Raw genomic sequence first — 16,743 nt, forward strand, 5'->3', positions numbered from 1 at the left:
AGGCTCGACTAGGTTATCTAATTTAGGCCATCAATGATCATTTGGAGCCTGTTGACCCAAAATTTACCAGAAACCAAGGTCTCCAAAATCCAACTCACACTTTGTCCTTTGCTCGGTCCACTTGCTTTTCCTTCTATATTTATAATTTTCTTGCATCATATATTTCCTATCTTTTGTTTGGGTGTAGGATCGAGAAGAAATTTTTTTTTTTAAAACATATTTCAAACAGAAACAAATTGAAATTTTAAAACATTAACTTATACATTGACTTTTTCTTGATAATTTATGTTATATTTTATATTTATTCATTTTTATAACAAAAATAATTAAAAGTTAATTTTGTTAAAAAATACTATAAATTAAAAAGAAAATTATATTTCTTGTTTATTTATTTATTTTTGTGCTGTCCCCTATGCCCCCAAGACTTGAACCCACGCAACTATGGTGCCAGATAGTGGTCAGATAGCGGTGCTCGACCACGCGAGCTAGGCTAAACTCCAAATATATAATAAAACAATTCAAACATACAATTTCCATCAAGTTTCTTAAGACCATCTATATGTTCTTCCAAATTTTAAATTTAAAAGGATATAAAAAAAGGTACTTTTCTTGAGCTGGTTATCATTTTTGAACAACCAAGAATAGATAGCAACAATGAAATAGGAATACTAAAGTTTATATAATCAAAACCACATTTCAATTTCATTCATAAAAAGGCAACAAAACGACAAGTTAAATAATGAAGTTTTTTTTTTTTTTTTAAAGAAAAATAATAATAATGAAGGTTTTGGGGGACTAATAAATGGAATTATTGAAGCATGGATGAAACGTAGCCGTAGCATTCTGAAACTGTAGATAAAGCCGAGGTAGTAGGTCCAGCTATGCAAAAAGACGGTAAGATAAAAGACGTATTAATGTGGGACATACATAAGATGAGAAAATACGACAAGTAGCTTATCCACCTAATCTAAAAGAGAAAGCGACAGTCTACAATACATGCTGGATAATCAAACAAGAAACTTGGGAGCCTCATAAAGGTAATAGTACTACCATTACCATTTAACTTGTCTCATGCGTCACCGGCATTCTCCTACAAATATTATATTGCATTACATAACAATCCTAAAAAAGCAGTGGAGCTGGTTATAATAAGGACAAAAAGAAAAGCAAAATTTTTTGTACACGTGTATAACACGTGGCAGAGTACAGATGGACATTCTTTCATCAATTTCACCAAAAGCCTATAAAAATAAAAATTGGTCGACCATCCTTTTCGGTCGAGAAAAGTTACAATCATCGTCAACATCACAATCACAATCATAAAATAAAGTATATAAATCATACAAAAATATTAAATTTTTTTAAAAATAAAAGTTGTATATAAAACACGTAACAGTTCCATATAAGAATTTTTCATTTTTGGTGATGATTAAAAAATGGTGGATATCCATTGCCCACTCAGCAATCCCAATCCCATGCTGTTATGCCTTATTTAGTTCTTATTTTATCTTTTTCCTAATGCTGGTGCTGCTGACGAGCTTCCTCATCATCTTCCTCTAAGCGTTCTTTCTGTACTTTGATTGAGACTCTTTCATATTTCCCATCCTCATAATTTCATCACCCAGTCTTATCACATTCACGTTTGGAGTCCGAGCTTTTATGATTTTACAGAAGCCGAACCAACAAGAATTCGTTCAGGAATTTCCACAAAGCGCTTTGTGAATTCGTATAGACTTTATCAAAGCTTTGAAAGGGGTAAGCTTTGTGTGTGTCTTCTATATTTTTTGAATTTCTTTTTAGATAAAAATTGCGCATCAGACAAAACAAACAAGAAAAACTTAGTTATTTTATCGGATTAGGAGCGACTTAATAGCTTTGCAAACTTCACAATATGGTTTTCCTCTAATCCTTTAATTTCGATTTATGTATACTAATACTACGGTGGTTGCATATGATCAGCGTACTTTTGTTCTTTTGACAAAATAGATGCTATTTCATATAATTTTTTTTTGATATGGGCATTTCGAAGAATTTGCTAGTTTAGTTTTGATTGTTAATGTGTACAGGAAACTAAACTGAAGGGTCCAACATGCTTGGGAATGGAGTTGTGGGGATCCTCTCAGAGTCTTCAAACAAGTGGGAAAGAAGGGTACCTCTAACTCCGTCCCATTGTGCTCGACTACTATATAGTGGTAAGCACAGAAGTGGGGTGTCTCGCATAATTGTGCAACCATCGACCAAACGAATCCACCATGATGCTCTGTATGAAGATGTAGGCTGTGAAATTTCAGATGACTTATCAGAATGTGGTTTAATTTTGGGTATTAAACAACCGAAGGTGCTAAGATTCTCCATTCGTTGTTTTCATGTATCAGCTAGTTTGGGAAGTCAGCTTGATTTTGATTTGACCCAAGCTTTGGGCTATGGTGCAGGTGGAGATGATTCTTCCTGATAGAGCCTATGCGTTCTTCTCCCATACGCACAAGGCTCAGAAAGAAAACATGCCTCTGTTAGATAAGGTATTTCCTTGTTTATACAATCTTTATACACAAGGATTGATTTTATAACAAAATAAAACAAACTTTTTCTTTTTCTTGCTTTTTGTTCTTCTAATGAAGATTCTAGCAGAAAGGGTGTCATTATATGATTATGAGCTTATTGTTGGGGACCACGGCAAAAGATTACTTGCATTCGGAAAGTTCGCTGGTAGAGCCGGACTAATTGACTTCTTACATGGGTTGGGAAAGCGTATGCTCAATATTCTTATCAACCTGTTTTAATGCATTTTTGAATTCTAATCCACTGGAAGTCTTAGATGGTGAATGTGCTTGATGTTTGAGTTCATTGGTGCACTTTGATATAAAGTGCTTTTAATGAAGATGCTGTTAAGCTAATTCTCTCTCTCTTCCCAGGGTATCTGAGTCTTGGATATTCAACACCATTTCTTTCCTTGGGTGCATCCTATATGTATTCATCCCTGGCTGCTGCCAAAGCTGCAGTAATTTCTGTGGGTGAAGAGATAGCAACTCTTGGACTGCCATCAGGAATTTGTCCTCTGGTCTTTGTATTCACTGGTTCGGGAAATGGTACTGTCATTAGCCTTTGGTTATCCTTGGTGTTGCCAACTGAAATTTGTAAATTTTGACTACTTTGTATGTGCAATGAATTTAGCTTTCTAAGTACCAGCAGCATCATTTTTCAGTCACACTTTGAATACATTTTTAGGCCTCTTCTGTTTGCTAATTCTTACGAGGAGTTATATTGTCATAGATTTCAATAACATCTATTAACATAATCTGTATACTTTTCTTTCTTGTAGTCTCTCTTGGTGCGCAAGAAATATTTAAGCTGCTACCTCACACTTTTGTGGATCCAAGCAGGCTTCCAGATTTATATGAGAAAGTAAGTATCAAGTTATAGATATCATATTTTCGTGAATAGATATATATAGTCCAATTATAACCTTTATACATCTTCCTTTTGGTTAGTCCAGGGATTTATCTCCTCCCACCCGGAAATCCAAGAGGGTCTTCCAAGTGTATGGTTGTGTTGTCACTTGTCAAGACATGGTTGAAAAGAAGGATTCAGTGGAAGTATTTGATAAAGTAAGTAATTGGCAGCTTTTTGAGAAAGTGTTTGTCGAGACATGGTTGAAAAGAAGGATCTTTCATATAGTGAGAACCAATACAACTATGTCTTCTTCCACTATCTTGTTTTACGTAAGGACTTTGGTGCCATGCTAAAAGGTTTCTTGTTGATGTGGATCAACTTAAAGCAATTAAGTGTATATCAGCTGTTAATCATCTTACCTTTTCTTGACCTTCTCAATTTGGTATTTTATTTCAGGCTGATTATTATGCTCATCCGGAACACTACAACTCTGTTTTCCATGAGAAGATAGCCCCTTACGCCTCTGTAATTGGTATGTGTTATATCCCAGCTGCCAATTTCCTTTTCCCTGTCAAACTATTGTACTTAACCACTTTGGTTAATGGTTAGTTAAAATGGTTAGTAAAAGTACACATGTTAAAGCTTTTTGTTTCAGCACAATTATTGAGGGTGTCATTATTGCCATATAACCATTAGCTTTTGCATATTAAATCTTTTTTCTTTGCATGAATACATTGTTGTTTATATTTATATTCTCTGGCAGTGAATTGCATGTATTGGGAGCCAAGATTTCCTCGATTGTTGAGTACCAAGCAGCTTCAAGATTTGACCAGCAAAGGATGCAGGCTTGTTGGAATCTCTGATATAACTTGTGATATATGTGGTTCACTAGAATTTGTTAGCCAAAGCACTTCAATTGACACACCTTTCTTCAGGTTTCTCATAAAAATTTTCATGTCAACTTCAGATAGTCTATATGATATATATATATATATAAATATATATATATATATATATATATTTGTTCTTTTTGAGCACTATTAAATATTTTTCTGCCTAGCGATTTTGATGGTCTCTGTGGCTTAGATGTTGAGATTTTTGACTATGTTTCTCAGGTATGATCCCTTGAACAAGTCTTACCATCATGACATGGAGGGTGAAGGTTTGATATGTTCAGCAGTTGACATTCTTCCAACAGAATTTGCAAAAGAGGTGTAGCACTTCTATCCATCCATTTATTTTAGAATATATAATTGTCCTCTCTTCATTATTTTGATTAACATACTGTTTAAATGTGGAAAGGCTTCTCAACACTTCGGAGACATATTATCTGACTTTGTTGGCAAGTTGGCTTCAACGATCAACATTTCTCAGTTACCTGCACATTTAAGGAGAGCTTGTATAACACATGGAGGGTCACTTACCTCCTTGTATGGATATATTACACGTATGCGAAAGTCTTATTCAGAGTAAGCTTCGATTCCACCTTAACACATTTGCCTTCTTATATGCATTGCTTATAGGCAGAGAATGTACTTTAGAAAATACAGGGAGTGACATCCTCACCTAATGAAGTTCTGAAGAAAGTTTTTGATTAATTTATTTGATTTTTGGCCTCTTAGCTATATTTTGTGGACTGTTAAATTGTTTCTTTATTTAGAAAAGTAATCAGCGATCATTCGCTTTCTTAATAATGCAGAGAAAATTTAGAAAATCCTGCAAGTTCCAATTCTAACAAGAAGCACAAGATATTGGTATGATTTGCAGTTTAGCTTTTCATCTTTGTCTATTACTTCTCTTTTGTCAACGATTGTTGGGTAAGGATTATGTCACATTTTCTTTCTGCTCGGCATCCTAATATTTATAATTTTTATGGTATTTACTTATCAAATCCATAATTATGATTAACAGGTATCTCTGAGTGGTCACCTATTTGATAAATTTCTGATAAATGAGGCCTTGGATATCATTGAAGCAGCTGGCGGCTCCTTCCAATTGGTTAGGTGTCAAGTGGGTCAGAGTACTAAGGATATTTCAGTCTCAGAAGTTGAAGTAAGTAGTTCGGTTTTTCAGATTGAGCAACTGAAACTAATTTGTTTACCACGTATTCTGAAATACCTCTTACAGCAAAAACTATGAAATTATTGAAAATTTTTACAGAATAGCTTTCTTTCTCAGAATCTGGTTGTTGTGAAAATTAACTTTTATTCTCAATTTGGATGTCTCATGAGCCTGACTTATATTTTGCAGGTGTTATTCCTATGTCAAAAAGGTTTGGCTTAAGTTTTATATCTTACCATAAGACAATAATTGTTCTTGGACAGGTTAGCGCGGATGATGGAGGAGTTCTGGATCAGATTATTGATTCTCTAACATCTATTGCTAAGCCAGTTGGAGATAGGCCATTAAATATAGAAACAAATAATATTTCACTTAGGCTTGGTGAAGTCCAGGAAAGTGACAAAAAGGAAGATGACATAAAAAGGAAGTCCAGGGTTCTAATTCTTGGAGCAGGCCGGGTTTGTCAACCAGCTGCAGAGTTATTATCATCAATTGGAAGCACTTCAGCATGCCACTGGAGTAAAACATGTCTAGATGATGATTTTGAGGAGCAGAATAATGTTCACGTGATTGTTGGGTCTCTTTATCTGCAGGATGCAGAAGCGGTACACCTGATCTGTTACCTCCTTTTTTTTTTTTCTTTTTTTTTTTTAATATACTTTCTTTTCTGCACACATTCTTTTTCTTTTCCATTGGAAAGTGTTGATATAATATTGAACAATATTCGGATGCAGACCATTGAAGATATTCCAAATACAACTGCGGTTCAGCTCGATGTGATGGACCATGCTAATCTTTATAAATATATCTCAGAGGTAGGATATTGTCTTCAGTGTAATACAGAGCTTATATACAATTATAGTCTTTGGCATGAACTGCCATTTTTTTCTTACATTGATACTGATTGCCTGCAGGTTGAAGTTGTTATAAGTTTACTGCCTGCTAGTTGCCATGTCATCGTAGCAAATGCATGCGTTGAGGTACTAGTTATGTGTCTTAATATTCTTAATTCAGAATCATTGTTGATCGGCATTGTCAAGGCTCAAGACCAATACAAATGATTGGACTGCCTTATCTATTAGAAAGTTTTTAATTTTTGGTTTCCTGGAGCTGAGTATATATGATTTTGTGGATTGATGCAGCTTAAAAAGCATCTTGTCACAGCTAGTTACGTTGATGATTCAATGTCAACACTAGATGCAAAGGCAAAGAGTGCTGGCATTACGATTCTTGGTGAGATGGGCTTGGATCCTGGGATAGGTAATCAGGACTCCTGTTTTAACGTAGTTTGAAGTTATGTCTGCTGATATTTCTCTTTTAAGCTGTAGACTTTGTTAACCTCTTTTTTCTTAATGGTTTATGAATATCTATGGTCCCTTTGTTAGAAATGGGTCTATTTAATATCTAGTACTGTTTTGTTAATTTTTGAACTTAAGGATATCTGATATTAGACTCTGGAGCTAGATGCTTGATTCAATTTTTCTATTTGGAAGTTGAAACCATTTGAGATATTGATGATGAATCATTATTGAGATATGAAAAGAAATCAAATGTTACAGATCATATGATGGCGATGAAGATGATCGACCAAGCACATATTCGAAAGGGAAAAGTGAGGTCTTTCACTTCTTACTGCGGAGGACTCCCATCCCCAGCAGCTGCAAACAACCCATTAGCTTACAAATTCAGGTACTTTAATAGATTAGAAGCAATAAAGATAGTAAGATTATTTTCTTTCCTGACACTCCTCACAAGCAAAGATTTTCTTGAATTCCCATATGGCCAACTATGTTTGATAGAGATTGTCTAAAGACTAAACTACTGAATGAGTAAAATAAAACTTTTAGCTTCATTTCTGTGGAGGCTACTCACTAATTACTTTTTCATCAACTGTTTCAGTTGGAGCCCTGCAGGAGCTATTCGAGCTGGGCGTAATCCTGCCATCTATAGATCTAATGGTGAAACTGTGCATATAGCTGGTATGTTTTCGGCAAACAACAAATAGTAATAAGTATAAGAAGATTTCAATAGTTTTATATAGTTTTATTTTTTTTTTCTATTCCCAATGCTGTTTTTTTATACTTCTAATTTTCATCTTTGAAGTTTCACTTTATGGTACAAATTTGCAGGGGAGAATCTTTATGATTCAGCTGTGAAACTCCGGATACCTGAGCTTCCTGCTTTTGCATTGGAGTGCCTTCCAAATCGTAACTCTTTAGTTTATGGGGAATTGTATGGAATAGCACATGAAGCATTGACTGTCTTTCGTGGAACCCTCCGTTACGAAGGTATGACATATGTGTTTGATTGGCTTTTGCGCTTTTGTTTCTTTGTTTCATGACAGAGTTAGAATCATTGAACTTGAAGTTTTACTTCACTCTGTCATGTGTTTCTGTATCGTATAAATAATATTACTTTGCGTAGGTTTTGGTGAGATAATGGGGGCACTTGCAAGAATTGGTTATTTCAGTACGGAACCTCATCCACTTCTCAAGGATGGAAAGAAACCCACATTTAGAAGGTTCCTGCTTGAATTACTTGGGACTAAAGGCGGCCATATGGATGTGGATGCTACACTGAGAGGAGAAAAGGACATTGCTGAAAGAATTGTTAGCCGTGGGTATTGCAAAGACCAAGGAACTGCAGTGAATACCGCTAAAACTATCATGTTAGGCCTCTTCTTGTACATATTACAATATATTTTCTTTATACAATTTAACGGTTTGGCGCTCTAATGTCGTTTTGCTTTCTTGTGAAATAGTTTTTTGGGACTTCACGAGGAGAATGAAGTCCCTAGCTCTTGCCAAAGTGCTTTTGATGTTTCCTGTCTACGTATGGAAGAAAGGTTAGCCTACTCCAGCACAGAACAGGTAAAGAAAACCTCTTTTCAGCTAAAACTGGAGAGATTTTTAGCATACCATTTATTCTGAAACTTAGATGTATTTAATGGTCAGGATATGGTGCTTTTGCATCATGAAGTGGAGGTAGATTTCCCAGATGACCAAGTTACAGAGAAACATAGAGCCACTTTATTGGAATTTGGTAGGATGCAGAATGGGAAAACCACCACTGCGATGGCTCTCACCGTTGGCATTCCTGCAGCAATTGGAGCTCTGGTATTTTGTTGCATTCTCAAATCTCTGTCCTTCTCCTTCTACGCAAATGCTTTAAAAGTATGTTGATGGTGTGGGTATTGCAGCTCTTACTTAGAAACAAGATCAAGACAAGAGGGGTGTTGCGGCCTATTGAACCTGAAGTATACCTTCCAGGTTATTATTATAATTCGTTTCTTTCTTCTCTTTTGTTTACTACAATATGTATATATATAGTTTAGAGGTTCAATAACTAATAATGTTTTTTATTTTTTTTTATTGTTATTATTATTATTATTATCTTCCCCTTTCTTTGATGATTTATAAAAAAGAATTTTCCTTGATACTGGTCTTTTTTTCATGCTATGAAAACCAGTCTGAGTCTTCCAAATAAAAACGCTTCTTTCATCTTTACCTCTACATGTACTCTTTTGACTTTTTTAGACATGTTCTTTGAATTAACACCTTTTTTTTTTTGGCAACAAGTGTTAAGTTGTTTGGTTACACATCTTCCTCTGGATTAAACGCCACGTTGCAAGGAGGCTTTTCTAGTTTTGCCTTGTTATAGAAACGCTTTTATAATATTAATTTATCAAATATTTAAGATAATTAATTGTGCTGACAAATTAATGTAATTGGTTAAGACTAATGTATACATGGTATAACAGGTAATAATAATAAAAAAATAATAATATTGTATGTTTTGCAGCACTAGATATTATACAGGCGTATGGTTTCAAGTTGATGGAGAAGGTGGAGTGAAGAAGAAGAAGACGAAGAAGAAGAAGAAGAAGAAGATGCAAACTTAAACTTCTTCTTGTTGTCCTTACGGAGAAATCGTTTATAGTTTCGTCGGGGTTTGTGGATGAAAATGGAAGTTGCTGACAGATTTTAGATTACGCTTTTGAGTGAGCTGTCAAATTGAGAAATTCTATGGGGTCGAATCATATACAGTTGATTGAATACGGCCATAGGAACTCAACTATTTAAAGATTATCTTCTTATCAAAAAAACTGTTTAAAGATTATATTATATTTTATTTTATTTTACTTCATAGCCATTTAAAGACTTTAGTAGATAATTAATACAGCATATATAAAATTTCCTGTTAATATAGTTTCAGCCTTTCATCAATGTCAAGCTTTTGATCATTCAGTGGACGAAATCGGTATTTTTTCCATATAATCAAAATAAATATCGACATAACATGTTGATAGTTTTTTTCTCTACTCCACAAAATTAAATTCATTAAAAATATAATGAACTTAACCTGCAAATGCAACTACAAGAATAATTACAAGATATCCTTATCATAGCTCAGGTAAAATCCTTTTTGGCTAGTTTCCTTAAAGCCGCATCGCCAATTGACGGTACAATCCCACATTCTAACCCATCCATTTGGATGCTCTTGGGACATAAATCGGTCAAACATAATTTTAAAACAAAGGGTATTTGTCTCATCTTTTGTATCTTTTACAAGCAGTTTATAGAATTAATGGAAGGCCAATGTAATTAGCTGTTGCTCCACTTCTTCCCAGTTATGAACTCTAGTCACAAGAGGATGTTCATCGATGGAGCCAGCCTTGCACCAAGGATATGAGTTCTCATAATCAAAAAGGAGAACTCTGATTCCAACTTCAGCACATTCCATGGCATATCTAGGGTTATCATCAATCAGAACCTTTGCTCCTAAAGACCTGCCAAAATATATAGTTCATCAGAAAATTCACAACCAATAACCATATCTATTATGCTTCATAACAAACACTACATATATCAAAACCAGTTTCCAAACCCACGTAGTAAATTATATTAAAAAAAAAATAGGAAAAAGAAAAGGAGCACAGACATAAAAGGAGGAAAGTGGTTAGGGATACCTGCATATTTCTGACTTAGGCTTCGCCTCTCCATTTAGAGCAAAGTGGTTGCCAAAGTGAATCTCCTGAAATAAGCCTGGGTAATGTTCCTCAATCCACTCTATTGTGTGGTCCTTGATAGCATTCTGCCTAGACCTATTGAAGCATAAATTTTGTTTCTTTATTTCAAAAGGTCCAGTAAGGTAAAGCAGGTTAAAAGATTTGCTTGAAAGAAGTTTTGCTACTCATACATACGTTACGACGGAGAGGCTACAAAATCTTGATAGCTTATGAAGAGCCTTCTGAGAACCTGGGATAGGATGGATCCCAGTTTTGAAATATGATGTCTTGAAGAACTCGTGAACGCGAAAAGCAGCTGTCATGACAAAGCAGAATATTTTAAATAATCCACCGATCACAGCTATACATAAAAAGGGGAATGGTGGAGGCATCACTCAGCACAAAACATACTGCAGCAAAAATATTAAAAAAAAAATCTCTTAACCATGAGTATGGTACAGCAAGATTTTCTAAGTATTCTTGAAACACATCACAATCTCTAATCTAATCATATTTATGTCGGAGCAGATAATTTCAAAGTACTCTCAAGAAAACACAAATACACACAACTCAAATATTAACCAGCTATTTAAAGCCAAATGAACATAAGTAGGATTAGTAGAACAAGGGAATACCTTCATCACGAGAACAGTTCCATATCTGTAACAAAAATGCAGAATGCATCAGAAAGTATCCACAAGTGAAAAAATTTCCAAAACCAAAGTCATCAAATATGGGCTGAAAAAAAGAAAGCTAAAACATGTGCCAAGACCATAGTCATCACTCATCAGTATACATTAGCCAATTTGCATGGCAGTATTATCTTCACATCCAATTATGCTGTTGCTTCGAAAATTCCGGGGCTATAGAACTAGCTACTAATTACTAAAAATGATAGAAAATCCTAAGAGAAAAACTACATATGCCAATCACTTTCAACTAATTTCAGACAGTGGAGACTAGTCAAGGGTAGCAGGAACTACCTTGAAGAACTCATATACATGATACTCTTGAACAGAATGATTTGAAGAGTAACGATCTGCGATAAACCGGTTCAGGGCGGACACAAAGTTTCCTAAAACTGTTTAGGAAGAAAGCAGAAGGCAGCACACATTATGCATGTGAAAAGGACAAATCCAAGTAAGCAAATATAGAAGTGAATACAAGACCAGCGGCTAATGATCAAGGAATACAAAGATAAAATATCCTAAGAAGAATTACTAGCTCATAGAAAGTAATAATGAAGCTGATAAAGTGTGTTTAAATTGCAACTAAAATGTAAAAAAGTGATGAAACATGGTCAAAATTCCACATGAATTAAAAGTATTAAGGTGATGGATTACGAAGAAGCCATCTTTTGGAAAAAAGAGTCCAAACTTAGAAGTATGAAGACAGTCAAAATCATTGAGAGTGATATTGACTTTTTTTTTTTTTCCCCTTGCTGATTTTCCTTTGATATTAAGAGCTAATCAGCAACCATGCAATATCTCTATCCAAGTCTCAATCTCTCAATTAGGAACGAGAAGTGCATAGAAGAAAGACAGCAAAAACCAATAGTCAGCAGGGATATATATATATATATATATAGATATACCTTCATCGACGTCAACAGCAACAACGATTTTATCTTGGGGCAAAGGATGGTGAGGGAACCCAAGTGGGTTACCTCGTTGGTAAGCTTTCTCGAGATCAGTTGGTCGCAATTTGCTTGCATCGGCGACGGCGAGTCCCTCCAGCTCCAAACCACGGATTAATTGCGCTTTATGACACTCAAATTCGTTGCTACGAAGACTGCTGCTATTATTGGTTTTACTTTTACTGTGGAATGAACGACGACGTCCCAGCTGATCATGAGGTTGAGAATCAAAGCAGCCTCTGAGAATAAAACTGTATCCGACGTCGCCACCGCCGCAGCCACAGCCAGCTCTGTTCATCGCCGACGTTCTACAAGATTGTGTAGAAACTGAGAGCTTCCAAAAAAACTCAGAATCAGAAGGGACTTGTCGGACATGAAAGGCCTTGCAGAAGAAAAGGTCGCTTCGGATTCCATTAGCTGCAGCCGCGGCAGCCATGTCTCTGATGAAGCTCCGCTGATTGCGATTGCGATAATGGCAATGGGTTTGTTTAAATTGAGATTGAAAAGAGTGCAAATGGCCCAAGGAAAAGAAGATTCGCAAACTTTTGCCTTGTTTCCTTGACAATAACATAACGAATTCCCTCTTTAATCACTCACATTCCCACCCACATAGCTAAAAATTTTAACTTTCTATATATGAAACTTAACCCTAATTCCAATTTACGAAAAAACCCAAATCAAACCAGACTTCTAATTTTGTCTGCCCACTTAGCCTCCACCTCTGCCCGTTTCATCGATCGCATCAACTATCCAATTACACATGCAAATCGAGAATCCGCATAAAGAAAAATACTACTAATACAAAAAAAATTGAATCTTTTTCCTATGGGATCGGTAGGAGGTGACGAAAAATCTGAGGATAAAGAAGAAGAAAATTAAAAATGGAGGACGAAAATACAAGGGACGAGTGAAAAGAAAGATTCGGAATATCCAAAAATCCAAATCCAAGAACTAAGCAATAATCAACCTAGATTTTTTAATCATAGCAAGAAAATAAATAAAAAAACCCAGCTCTGAAATCTCACTGTGTGTCTATATTTCTCTCCCTCTCTTTTAAGTAAATTAATATTGAAATTTAATTATTGGTGGAGGCGAATATTTTGGCTTGATTTCCGATTTTCCTTTCTACCTTTTTCCTTTCCATTCTACCATAAACTCCGCATCCCTCCCTCTCTCTCTCTCTCTCTCGTCCCCTCCGTCCTTTTCTTTTCCAATATATATTCCTCTTTTTTCTGCGTGTAGGAGACTAAGACTTTGTTTTTTTATTTTATTTTTTATTTTTCTATTTTTGGGTTGAGCATGATTTACAGGAGGCTCATGAAATTCACATTATTTTTCACTGAAAGGGACCCACCACCGGCAACTGTTGCTGCAAAAGCTGTGGTGGTGATCATATTTTAATTACATTAAGACGTGCATACCAACCACCGCTTGCATATATTATTCACAAAAACAAAAAGAAAAAAATCATCACTTGCAACTGATTACTCCCAAGTCCAAACATTTTCTATGAACTTTGCTTAATAACTTCATTGTTTTTTCTTTTTGGGTGACTATAATCACTTCATTGTTTGAGCTTTTTAAAAATCCAACTTGATTAATTAAGCAATATTCAACTGAGATCTTCTACCCGTTTGCTACAAACAGAGTATCAGACATAGATCATATGACCTATGTAACCGTTGAATTTTCTTCTTAGAGGAGAAAGTTTTTGCATTATTTATATGCGGATCTAAGCCTTTTAAGTTCTCCTAATTATACTTTATTTTTTTAAAGAAATTTTTTGGGTCGTTGATGATACTTTACAACTGTTATGTACGATCTATTATTATTGGAATTATATATATATATATATATATAGATGCTGTAATCTGTAGTTGTCTCTACTCTCTAATAGATTTATATATCCACAACAAATCTCCGATATGAATCTTGTCAGAATTATATGATTAAGGTGTCATCTTAACTTTATAACGAGAGCAAAAACCCAAGATTGTGATTGTACATGCACTTATTATGGATCTTAATATTATTACGAGATGTTCATTCTTTACCATATATGACAGAATATTATAGATTTTTCTATACATTAATTAAATCTCATAAAACCATCTGATACAATATAATTGTCTTGAAAACTCATATATACAGAAAAAATAATAATAATAATAATAATAGTAATAACAATACCAAGTGAAAAAATAATAATAATAATAATAAAAATAAAATAAAATCAAACGACCCACATGGACAGCAGCAGTGGGACAAGGAAACCAACGACGACAATGTTGGAATTGTATCTTCCAAATCTTGAAGCAGCCATTGAAGGAGCACTACTCCTTTTCTCGTGTTTGCCAAGATCAATCATAATCTCAAACCGACAAGAGCCCTGAGTATTCGGAGAAGGAGAAGGATCAACGGTGGTAACGATGGACAAGTTATTGAACTCACAAGAACCTTTTCGCTGATCCATGGTCTGGTAATACATATTGAAAGCATAAGAAGCATTGCCTCTCGGATCCAACATCCCACAAGAAGAACCATATCCAAGACTAGTACAATCCGCATAAGTACACGCGTAGCTTATGCTCTCAGCCAATTTCGGATCCGCAGTGCTAGCTTGCGGGGACATTATGCACCATTGCCTTGCCAAATACTTGACTCCTTTCGCAGGAGTCAAACCTCTTCCACTTCCAAGATTCAACGGGTATTTGATGCTTCCATCGAAGTTGAAAATCCCCCAATGACGTTCAAAATTCCCGGGGTCAGTACTCTTCGCATCCTCATCCAGAAGGGCAAAAAGGTAAATGTCAGGTGGAGTTGGTCGTCTCGGAGTGCCTTTCCCACTTATTATGCGTTCAAGTAGACCCTGATTGAACCGACGAGCATTGACAATGTTTGCATTGGGATCGCCGTCCGTCGGCCATCCAACCTCGCCGACGATTATGGGCATGTTGGAGAAGCCGTTCTTTTCGAGAGCAGAGACAAGAGTGTCGAAGTTGGCGTCCAAAACGTTGGTGTAAGTAATAGAGCCGTCTACGATAGGTTTTGAATTGCCGTTGAAAAAGGCATAATCTTTGGGGAAATGGGGGTCGGCTTGGAGGCTGAGAAATGGGTAGATATTGATGGTGATAGGAGCTCCGTTGTTGCTGAGAAACTTGACGATGGAGATCATGAGGTCGTGGATGTCGGAACGGAAGTTTCCGCCGGAAGGTAGACCACTTCCGGTATCGTAGACGTCGGCGTTGATGGGGATTGTCACTTTCACTTGTCTTCCTAAACCCGCTTTGATGAGAGCTGCTTGAACGTTTTGTAGTGCTGGAAACGTGGTGTGGATGAAAGTGTCTTTGTATGTGCGAAGGAATGGTTCATTGCCCACCGCCACATATCTGCATATTTACAAATTTTTTGGTTAATACATGGCAATTAACCTTTATTATGACAAGCATAACTCAAGCTTCATAATGTTTTGTTAGTAAATATGTCTTCAAATCACCAATATCTTGTTCTGATGACAAAGTATCACAAAAAAATACATTTTTTTTTTAAGCATTAACAACAGTTGTCCTTTTATATGGATAAATTAGAATAAAAACAAATTACATTTCGATTCGTCCTTTTACAAGCACTGTATGCCAAAAGTTTACCTTTCTTCCTTGGAAAAAACTGGCATTTTCTGTCAAAAAATTCATAGCCAAACACGTACGAACCGCATGACCCATCAAATTAAAAGTCTAAAAGAATAAAGTGTGTATTGAATATAAAATTAGCTTAAACCCAAGAAAAAAAGATAAAAACGTTAAGGTTAGCATATTCCCAAGTTTCATATTTAAAAAATTATGTATATTTCTGGGAAGCTTGCCGTTTAAACTTCCCGTACATCCAGAGATATGTTCATCTTGTATTGGGAAAGAAAGATTGATTACATCACCTACGTCTATCTAACTTCTCGGAAATGGGAAATATCTAGTTTTGTTATATGATCAGCACTTTGTAAGCTAGAGAAGCAAAATAAAATTACTAAAATATGCATGACAAATTAATTGATGTGTATATATATTTGTTTTACCTTATATCAACTCCATTTTTGGAAATGTAAGACGACACGTTTTGAGCCACCCAGTTCTCTGCAACCTGTACACTGCTAGCCAGAGGTGCTAATAAGTCGTTTGGTATTCCCACCATGACTTGCATACCAGAATTACCAAGAGCCTTAAGAGGTCCAGCTTCAGCTTCAAACAGCTTCACTTTGTTAAACCCATTTGCCTTTAATAGCCTCACAACTATATCTGGTGGAAGTTGATGTGTGGAACGTGATCCCCAGTTGCATGCCAAGCCAAACACACCCTTTGATAAACCTTCAGAGAGTAATATACAGACCAACAAAACACACAAGTATCCAAAACCCATATTTTGTTCTACAATCTTAATTCCTCTCTTTTTCAACTAAATGCTTGTGCACGTATGTATATATAAAGCAGCTCTCGAATTTAACCAACAGGTTGGCAAGTGTCCTTTCACGAAAGGAAAGGTAAAGAAAGAAGCACATAAATATTCAACAAAGAATTTGATACCAAAGGGAAACCCATTTGAATCGCCAAGTTATCTATATCTTATTTGTGAAGGGAGAGAATAATCCGTCAAGAAA

At 35.6% G+C, this 16,743-nt stretch overlaps 3 protein-coding genes across 9 annotated transcripts; 1 reads left to right on the forward strand and 2 right to left on the reverse strand.

Moving 5' to 3' along the window:
* Positions 1 to 1,407: 1,407 nt before the first annotated feature.
* On the forward strand, positions 1,408 to 9,597 carry LOC107423840 (alpha-aminoadipic semialdehyde synthase). 7 transcript variants are annotated; one of them, XM_048478739.2, is made up of 25 exons: positions 1,408 to 1,755; positions 2,067 to 2,338; positions 2,433 to 2,519; positions 2,619 to 2,748; positions 2,913 to 3,086; positions 3,320 to 3,402; positions 3,489 to 3,719; positions 3,847 to 3,922; positions 4,154 to 4,325; positions 4,506 to 4,602; positions 4,693 to 4,859; positions 5,090 to 5,144; positions 5,302 to 5,442; positions 5,715 to 6,056; positions 6,186 to 6,266; positions 6,366 to 6,431; positions 6,594 to 6,711; positions 7,011 to 7,140; positions 7,351 to 7,430; positions 7,581 to 7,739; positions 7,876 to 8,119; positions 8,213 to 8,321; positions 8,406 to 8,567; positions 8,651 to 8,720; positions 9,253 to 9,597. In XM_048478739.2, the coding sequence occupies exons 2-25, from the start codon at positions 2,090 to 2,092 to the stop codon at positions 9,303 to 9,305; spliced, it is 3,276 nt and encodes a 1,091-aa protein (XP_048334696.2). In that variant the 5' UTR covers positions 1,408 to 1,755; positions 2,067 to 2,089; the 3' UTR covers positions 9,306 to 9,597. The 7 variants fall into 7 exon arrangements, with proteins under 7 accessions (XP_048334696.2, XP_060674765.1, XP_015888965.3 ...); XM_060818782.1 differs by having other exon boundaries at positions 3,489 to 3,674; XM_016033479.4 differs by having other exon boundaries at positions 1,409 to 1,755; positions 3,489 to 3,605.
* Positions 9,598 to 9,699: 102 nt separating this feature from the next.
* On the reverse strand, positions 9,700 to 13,306 carry LOC107423841 (uncharacterized). Its single transcript, XM_016033481.4, has 6 exons — positions 12,054 to 13,306; positions 11,443 to 11,540; positions 11,095 to 11,119; positions 10,655 to 10,775; positions 10,421 to 10,555; positions 9,700 to 10,240 (listed from the first exon to the last, which is right to left on the reverse strand). The coding sequence occupies exons 1-6, from the start codon at positions 12,664 to 12,666 to the stop codon at positions 10,036 to 10,038; spliced, it is 1,197 nt and encodes a 398-aa protein (XP_015888967.2). The 5' UTR covers positions 12,667 to 13,306; the 3' UTR covers positions 9,700 to 10,035.
* An 849-nt stretch (positions 13,307 to 14,155) lies between these two features.
* LOC107423817 (glucan endo-1,3-beta-glucosidase 5) lies at positions 14,156 to 16,625 on the reverse strand. Its single transcript, XM_016033454.4, has 2 exons — positions 16,165 to 16,625; positions 14,156 to 15,484 (listed from the first exon to the last, which is right to left on the reverse strand). The coding sequence occupies exons 1-2, from the start codon at positions 16,503 to 16,505 to the stop codon at positions 14,329 to 14,331; spliced, it is 1,497 nt and encodes a 498-aa protein (XP_015888940.3). The 5' UTR covers positions 16,506 to 16,625; the 3' UTR covers positions 14,156 to 14,328.
* Between the last annotated feature and the right edge of the window lie 118 nt (positions 16,626 to 16,743).

Source organism: Ziziphus jujuba, chromosome 7, assembly GCF_031755915.1.
Source record: "Ziziphus jujuba cultivar Dongzao chromosome 7, ASM3175591v1".
Taxonomy (NCBI): domain Eukaryota; kingdom Viridiplantae; phylum Streptophyta; class Magnoliopsida; order Rosales; family Rhamnaceae; genus Ziziphus; species Ziziphus jujuba.